The 9,247-nt window shown below is 33.4% G+C and overlaps 1 protein-coding gene across 1 annotated transcript; it reads left to right on the forward strand.

The window, feature by feature from the left end:
* The first annotated feature begins 2,573 nt into the window (after positions 1–2,573).
* LOC107851005 (probable serine/threonine-protein kinase At1g01540) lies at positions 2,574–8,058 on the forward strand. The gene is made up of 7 exons (XM_016695884.2): positions 2,574–3,566; positions 5,776–5,880; positions 6,004–6,126; positions 6,242–6,412; positions 6,513–6,642; positions 6,737–6,946; positions 7,519–8,058. The coding sequence occupies exons 1-7, from the start codon at positions 2,998–3,000 to the stop codon at positions 7,678–7,680; spliced, it is 1,470 nt and encodes a 489-aa protein (XP_016551370.2). The 5' UTR covers positions 2,574–2,997; the 3' UTR covers positions 7,681–8,058.
* Positions 8,059–9,247: the final 1,189 nt, after the last annotated feature.

Consider the following 9,247-nt stretch of genomic DNA (forward strand, 5'->3'; position numbering starts at 1 on the left):
ATGTATACATTTAACTAATTAAAGCATAATTGAAGGATTCCAAGTTTGTAAAACTAATTAGATCACCATCCCAACAAAATTCTTTAATCTTTAATTAATTTTTCATCTCTCATTTAAAATAAAGTATTTTAAAAGATAAAGAGAAAGTGAAAGAAAAAGGGATACATCACTATCATCATAAAAAATGAAGCCAAACAAAATCTGCCATCATCAAAGGGGAATTCTTTAACCAAGACAATTTCTAACTAAACAACAAAGCCAATGAGCCAAATAGCAATGAAAAAGGACAACGAGATCGAGATAAAGACGCACCTTTTCTAGTATTTTTTAATTTATAAATACTAGTTTAGAAGATTTACAAATTTTTTTTTTTTGTAGGAGCAAACATGCAATAATCACAATTTGAATTGCTGGTCGATAATAATGATCACAAAGTGAAAAAATTCTTGATTTTCATGACCTTATGGATGGATGTAGCTTTGAATTGACGGATTCATCTGAACCTAATACCTTTAATACGGAGTATAAATTTACATGCAATTTCTTTTAAAAATAGTAGCTATAAACACATAATTTTAAAAATATAATGGGTTCAACAATAATAACTTAAAAGTTTGAATTGTTCAAAGCTTAATAATTTAATCGTCTTTGGATAATCTAGATATTTATAAAGGAATATATATAAATAATTTCACAAGAAACATTAGAAAAACCTTGTTTCCCTACAACTATAATGGTGAGTGGATACAAGTCCAATCCAATAATATTTTCAACACCTCCAATTAAAATGTGTAGATGAATTACTAATTAAGTCATTTAATTAATTAGAACCGTATCCGGCACAATCTAAAGTTTCAAACAAATATGAAGAGACCACTAAAAGTTTCCCTTTTTTCTATTCATAAAAGTGTAACATGTTCAATTTTGCCCAAGTGTAAAAACATACAAAGTAGGCTGGGCCTTCTCTATCGCCCAAAATTGAGAAATAACATACTTATCCCCTTAATTATGAGTTTCATAGCAACAGTTTCATAATTACATAATATAGTAAGTTATATTTTATATTTTTGCAAACTATTGTTACAAAAATACAAATATATATGATTTTTATTGTCCTTATGATTGATATGTATTTTGTATTTTTACAAATTGTTGCTACAAAAATATAAATACATACAAATACACATGCTATAAAATGTAATTTGATAAAAGTGTTGTTATTTTTTGTAATTTAAAACTTAAATATGCTACTTCATGTATTTTTTCCTTCTCTATATTAATCAAACTATTAACAGCTAATTACCTAGAATTTCATCTATTAATGTTTACATTGACTTAGGTTTGATGGGAACATATTGAGTTTGACTTGTTGTCTAGTTCATTTAATAAGCCAACTCATTTCTAGCAAAAACCTCCCACCATTTCTTTTGCTAGATTTTTTTTCAAGTCAAAGAATACAAACTTTAACCAACATTTTAAGTATTTTTTAATTAATTTGAAATAAAATTTTGTAATTTATATATTGTTTATATATTTTTAAATATTTAAATTTTAGTTCAAAAAATTAAATTAATATAATTTAATTTTTACTTTGAAATTTAGATAAATTAATTTACGAAAAATGAAGAAAGTAAATAAAAAGGAATGGAGGAATTAACTTGATATATCTAGCGTTATAGGGAAGAAATTAACCTTTCTAAGGCATTTTAAATTATATTGGCATGGAAAGAAATGGTCTTTTATGCCTAATACAATTTTTAATAAGAAATAACAGTAACATATTTGGTATTATAATCTTACAAAATGAGATTTAAGAACTCTCGACTCAAGGGACAATTCTAATAAATGAAAATGATGATACAAAAATTTCTTGTGTTGCTTTAACTAATTTTTGTAATATTAGGAAAGATAGAAGTTAAAGAGTTGCTAAAATAAAGGTGCATTCGTTTTATTCGTTTTTAGACGAATTAAAAATGAAAATAGGATAAATAAATTAAATTTCTTGACATGAAGTTTAAGGAAGTAATTTTTTTTTTGAATCTTGTGGTCTTAAACTAAAAATATGAAAAATATACCAAAATGCGCTATCATTTAATGATTTTAAACATGACACATAAGAAATTAGATTTAATGAATTATAAAAAAAGAAACACACTTTTTTTAAAATAGATTTAAAAAAATAAAAAATAAATTAAAATAAATAAAGTAGATGATTTCTTCTTAATTGCAGAAAATCTTGGTGAACAAAATTACTCATATCTACATTTGAGAGAAAACATACGTCTTCTTCTAAATTTTAATTAGCAAATCATGAGTTCAAGTCATAAAAATAATTTTTACATAATAACACTAAATACAAATTACAATAGTGTATGGATGGAGCCATCAATATCAAAAGGTGATAAAATATATAATCTTTGTTGAAAAATTATGTTATGTATATAGATTAAATATTTATTATTATGAATATGTATTTAATTTTACATAATTTTAGTACACCAAACTACCAATCATTTCCTCAAAATTTGACTATTCACCCCTTTAGCACGCTTAAACAATTTCACCCTTTACATCAGTCCCATCATTACAGCTGCTCCCCTCCCCCCAATAACCCCTCCTTCTTTGGTCCAAAAATCACTTCGGCCAGCTCCCCTCAGCTGCTCTTCTGTACTCTCTACTACTGTTTCTATCTCACCACAACACTCTACTTTACTCTCTCTATTCCCATGTCTTCCATTTTCAGCTAACGCCCCATAAATTCTTATTTTTTTTATTAATTTTTTATACTCCTAGTGTCTGATCAGCTTTTACGCAATTCAAATAAATCCACAATATATCTGCAACACCCCATAATTTTTTTTTTTTCTTGATAACCATAGTGTTTGTTTTAGTTTCCACGCACCTCAACTAAATTCACAGACCCCACAATTCTTTCTTTTATAGCCATAGTGTCTGAGTCAGCTTAATTGCAACAATCCACAATTATCCAAGAAAAAAATGACATTTTTAAACGATGAGTTATCCAAGAAAACATCAATATTCGGCTTACATTTATGGGTAGTTGTCGGAATTTGCGTTGGAGCAGCAATTGTATTGGTTCTCTTCTTGATTTCACTTTGGTACACTTCAAAAAAGAATTCCAACAACCCCCAAATCAGTAACATCTCTACTGAAATCAAAGAGATCCGGGTCGACCCGGTTCCATTACCCGACCCCATACCCGAACCCGAAAAAGAACCGACCCAGAATTCAAATGGGTATCAAAGAATCCAAATTGAGATTGGTGGGAAGGGAAAAAATTTGGTTAAGCCTGATCGGGTCGGGTCGGGTGGTGGCGGGTCGGGTCAGGGGAGTGGGGAAGTGCGTTCGGGTGAACAAGGTGGAAAAAATGTGCCTGAGGTTTCACATTTGGGATGGGGTCATTGGTATACTCTAAGGGAGCTTGAAATTGCTACGAATTTTTTTGCTCATGAAAATGTTATTGGTGAGGGAGGTTATGGTATTGTTTATCGTGGCGTTATGGAAGATAATAGTTGTGTTGCTGTTAAGAATTTGCTTAACAATAGGTGAGGTATTTAAAGTAGTTAGCTTTATGCTTATTTAAACTGTCTTGTTATGTGTTGCTTGAGCCTAGGGTCTTTCTGAAACAACCTCCCTATCTCGTCCACGAGGTAGGGGTAAGGTGTGCATACACTCTACCCTCCCCAGACCTCGTTTTTTGAGAATAGACTGGGTATGTTGTTGTCGTTGTTCATTGTGCTTATTCAAAGTTGTTTGGTTTATGCTACTGATGAAAGTTCTTTTCTTTCTGCTTATTAAGTATGCATAGTTCAATTGCTTATATAGAGACGCTAACATGTATTGTTTATCGCGGTGTTATGGAAGGTAATATTTGTATTGCTGTTAACTATTTGCTTAACAAAATGTGTGGCATTCTAAGTTATTTGCTTTGTGCTACTGATTAAAGTTCTTTTCTTTGCACTTATTGTCTGTGCTTGGTTCAATTGATTATATATATAGATGCTAACATGTACTCCCTCCATTTCACAATAAGTGAATTGTTGGAGCAATTTTAGTGTTTCAAAATAAGTGAATGGTTCATAATTCAAGGTAAATGTTGGAAATTTTTTCCAAATTTACCCTCCATTAAATGTGCATTGGGAGTGATGTATCATGTGTCTTTGCTTTTTGAAGAGGGTAAAAATGAAAAAACATGATAAATTTATGTCTTTGCTTTTTTTTTCTTAACATGTGTGCCAAAATCCAACAATTAACTTATTGTGAAACAGAGGGAGTATTTTTTCTCGCGAAGTTGTGAAAGATAATAGTAGTGTTGCTGTTAAGAATTTGCTTCACAACAGGTGTGGCTTTCAAAGTTGTTTGCTTTTTGTGCTACGGATTAAAGTTCTTTTCTTTGTGCTTGTTGTTTATGCATAGTTCAATTGCTTATATATTTATGCTAACATGTACTCCATCCGTTTCAAAAAGAATGATCTATTTCGACTTTGCATGGAGTTTAAGAAAATAAAAGACTTTTGAATCTTGTGGCCTTGAATTAAAGTTATGTCAAATGTATCAAAATGCCCTTTAGTCTTGTGGTCTTACAAATGGAACGTGGAAAGTTGAAATTAAAGTATTGCCAAAAGAGGAAAGGGGTCATTCTTTTCTAAACGGACTAAAAAGGAAAGTATATCATTCTTTTTGAAACGGGGGGAGTATTGTTTGTCGTGGAGTTATGGAAGATAATAGTAGTGTTGTTGTTGAGAAATTGCTTAACAACAGGTGCAACATTTAAAGTTGTTTGCTTTGTGATATTGATTGAAGTTTTTTCTTGGTGCTTATTGTGTATGCATAGTTCAATTGCTTATATAGGGATGCTAACATGTATTGTTTATCGCATAGTAATGGAAGATAATATCTGTGTTGCTGTTAAGTATTTGCTTAACCACAGGTGTGGCATTCAAAGTTGTTTGCTTTGTGCTACTGATTAAAGATCTTTTCTTTGTGCCTATTGTGTATGCATAGTTCAATTGCTTATATATGGAATGCTCACATGTTCTTCATTTGAATGTCTGCATGCCATTCATGTTGTGCGTGTTCCATAGTTATGTTTGCTTTGTGCTATTGATTAAAGTTCTTCTCCTTGTGCTTATTGTGTATGGTTAGTTCCATTGAGTTCAATTGTGTATATATAGATGCAAACATATTTAGGTATGTCACATGATTTTTGCATGAATGGCTGCATGTCATTCATGTTGTGTGTGTTCCATAGTTATCCATACTTGCTCATGAGTCCAATTTAACTTTAGACTCAGTAAGTTCTGAGTGACTGCAGTTTATTATATATGTATGCATTTTTAAACGTTTGCATATGAATATGGTCTATTAAAAACAACCTCGCTACCTCACAAAGTTTGCTGTGTGTATTAGTACGTGTTGTCTCATTTGCTTTGTATCTTGCTATTTTATTTCCATATTATTCTTGCAATTCTGTTTTGGAAACATTTCTTTTGAGCCAAGTTCCTATGGGAATCAACCTCTCTACTTTACAAAGGTAGGGTTAAGGTCTGTGTACATCCTACCCTCCGCAGGCCCTATTTTTGAGATTATGCTGTGTATGTTGTTGCGAATGTACATAAAGTATTGGATTTGGTTGAACTAGCTGCGAAGGGCTAAATTTGCCCTTGGTTTTTGGTCCTTAATTAGTTGATGGAGTTTGATGAGAAACCTATCCCTATTTGTTTTTTAATTTTTTTCATGTGAAATTCTTTTCAGGGGACAGGCAGAGAGGGAATTTAAGGTTGAAGTGGAAGCAATTGGTCGAGTTCGACACAAGAATTTGGTGAGATTACTTGGCTACTGTGCTGAGGGAGCTCACAGGTATTTTCGTTTCAGCGCTATTTGATCGATTGCTGTTACACTTGTGTACTTGTAGCTATTAGGATTGTGTAGACCTACAACTGTGCTGATTTAGTTTTGGGATTGATTCAATGCTGTTTTCAGGATGCTTGTGTATGAGTATGTGAACAATGGGAACTTAGAGCAGTGGCTCCATGGAGATGTAGGGCCATACAGCCCTCTTACATGGGAAATTCGGATGAATATTATTCTAGGAACAGCAAAAGGGTATAAACTCAGCTATTTTTTGGGTTGTATAAATTTCTATTTTTTTTTCATTTTGCACAGTCATTTTTATCTAGATTGTGCTAAATGGAAAACTAAAACTTGACAATGAATGTAGGTTGACCTATCTGCATGAGGGCCTCGAACCAAAAGTTGTTCACCGTGACATCAAGTCGAGCAATATTTTGATTGATAAGCAGTGGAATGCAAAAGTATCTGATTTTGGTCTAGCTAAGCTTTTGGGCTCAGAGAGGAGCTATATAACTACTCGGGTTATGGGAACGTTTGGGTTAGTGCTAGATGTCTCAAATCCACTAGAATCTTCTGTTGTTTCTAGTGTTGAAGGAAACATGTATCTTAATTGCCAATCTTCTGGTTTCTCTTTTCAGCTATGTTGCTCCAGAATATGCTAGCACTGGCATGTTGAATGATAGAAGTGATGTTTATAGTTTTGGAATTCTTATTATGGAGATTATTTCTGGAAGGAATCCTGTGGATTATAGCCGTGCTCCTGGAGAGGTTTGTTCCAATTATCTTAATGGTCTTGTTTGTAGAAGCATCTTTAATATTGCGTCTTGTTTAGTTCTGACTTTTGCAGTGGATCTAACTGCAGGTCAATCTGGTTGATTGGCTTAAGACAATGGTTTCTAACCGTAATTCTGAGGGTGTTTTGGATCCCAAGATGCGGGAGAAGCCTTCTTCAAGAGCATTGAAACGTGCCCTTTTGGTAGCATTGCGCTGTGTAGACCCCAGTGCTCAGAAGAGGCCAAAGATGGGGCATGTGATACACATGCTTGAGGCTGATGATTTTCCTTTCCGTGATGTAAGTTTGAGCTTTTCCTCTTCTTTTTAAAATAAAAAATAAAAAATTATATGAGTCATCATGGCTTAGCATGCATTTTGGTTCCTGGTATCTTGCTTGCTTGATGTTTGGAAACCTCCTCTCCTTATAAAAGAACGGAACATCTCTCTAATATATTAAATGAAGGAACCGGTGAAGACATATCCGCTGAGAAGTGGAATGACGTGAATCGAGTATAATGAGCACTAACCTATGGTGAAATTGTGATTGCTTTAGAATGTTTACTTATCTGTGTGATGTAATGAAGGTCATGTATCTGCTTCCCGGGAATGAGCATTCAGTGCATGCCCTACCTCTCCTCTGTTACACCATATATTGAGTAACAGGTCATTCGGATACTGAAACTTGAATGAATCTCCCTCTCATTTTATAGTACTTATCAAATTGATTGTTTTGAAAACTAATTTTAGAAATCTGATCAAAGATCTTATATTAAATTTAGTATTATGAACCAAACACTAGTTGGAGCTTTTTCCAGGTAGTTGTGTTGTCAAATTTCCATTTTCTATTGCTCAACTGTGTGATTCATACAGGAACGAAGAGCTGTAAGAGAAAATGGACACTCACATCCTGATGGAATGAAAGAGACGGTAATGGAAAAGCGCATAATTGAAGGTGATAGCAGTGGATATGAAAGTAATGTTCAAACCAACCGATCTTTGTTGACGAAGAAAAAAATCGATGATGAGGTGTAGCCTGGCCAAATTCAGGCTCTTGTTGTTGGAGCTGGGGAATGTACATAAAATTCACTGGTGCAAATTCAGCACTCTCTTTAAGTTTTGTAGAGTAGCTCTTGTTCGTTGTTATATGTAATTGCTTTCAATTTTGTTTAGAGCATAGCTCTCTTTAGTAGTATATAATTAAACTACCATTTCACTCTTCTAGTTGGATGCACTTTCCAAATGAAAAGAATTGATCAATTTGTATGTATTTAATGTAACAATCTCCTTTCAATCTATTGTATTAGTTATGTCCATGTGAAGAAATGATGGAATTGATATTGATACAAGGAGAAAGTAGTAGTAAGATGTGGCTTATGTTTTGCCTTTATGGATTTCACCATGTTCAAGAAAGTGAATACACCATCTATTCTATTTTAAGTATATGTCACTCTTTCCTTTTTCGTCGCATCCTAATAAGCATGAAGCGTGCACGCAACACACACACACACACATATATTTGGATTTCTCTAAATTTAAACTTCTCATTTTGTTCTTAATAGCATGCTCTTGTGATCATAGACGACATGTTTAAGACTACAAGCACTATGCTGTTGTAACCATTGGTGACGTGTTAAAGACTACAAGTTCTATGCTCTTGTAACCATAGATGACATGTTAAAGACTACAAGTACTATGCTCTTGTAACCATAGACGACATGTTTAAGACAAGCACTATGCTGTTGTACCCATAGACGACATGCTTAAGACTACAAGTACTATGCTGTTGTAATCATAGACGACGTGCTAAAGACTACAAGTACATTGCTCTCCTAACCATAGATGACATGTTTAAGATTACAACTGTACTTTTGATATGCTACATGTTTGAAACTACCAATACTATGCTCCTGTAACCATATTACATGTTTAAGAATACAGGTACTATGGATACTATTGATTTGTGCCGAACTCCTTTCTTATTCGCTGTGCCTATTCAAACTTTCAAACACCAAAGTGTTTGCTTTAATACTTTGGTTATTGGTTTATGAGTTGGGATATTTGTGGATGCTGGAGAGGGGTGGGGTTGGGGTGTGGGGATCCAATGACCACTATAGTCTCCAGGATGCTACAAAGAAGGGATAGACAAAAGATGTGTTTTGCTTGACAATGACTAGAGAACTTAACAGCTGGAGTTGGGCACACATGGTGGAATTTTGGACCCCTCACTCATTGTGTTTTCTTGTGTTGGCTATATGGTAAAAGTCAGTGAGGCAATTTTCATATAGTGACTACGTTAAGGGTCCTACAGATTAATGATTATGTTGATTCTCTGCATGTGAACTAGTGCAGATAGTTTTTAAGTAAAGATATCTGCTGAGTTTCATTAGTTGCTTTCTTGCTTTAGAAATATATCAAGAGCTGTAGTTATTAAGAGTTGCCTGACATTCTCTGGGGCAGTCTAATAAACAAGAAGAGTTGTTTTTTTTGTTGTCATTTTCTGCTTTGTGTTTTGTCTTCTATCTTTCACTACTTCAGTGTTATGAACAAAGGCGATTTTAGGATTTCTAGAGCGTAAGTGGAACTGGTTCTTGTTTCTCTT

Source organism: Capsicum annuum, chromosome 12 (genome assembly GCF_002878395.1).
Source record: "Capsicum annuum cultivar UCD-10X-F1 chromosome 12, UCD10Xv1.1, whole genome shotgun sequence".
NCBI classification, from domain to species: Eukaryota; Viridiplantae; Streptophyta; class Magnoliopsida; order Solanales; family Solanaceae; genus Capsicum; species Capsicum annuum.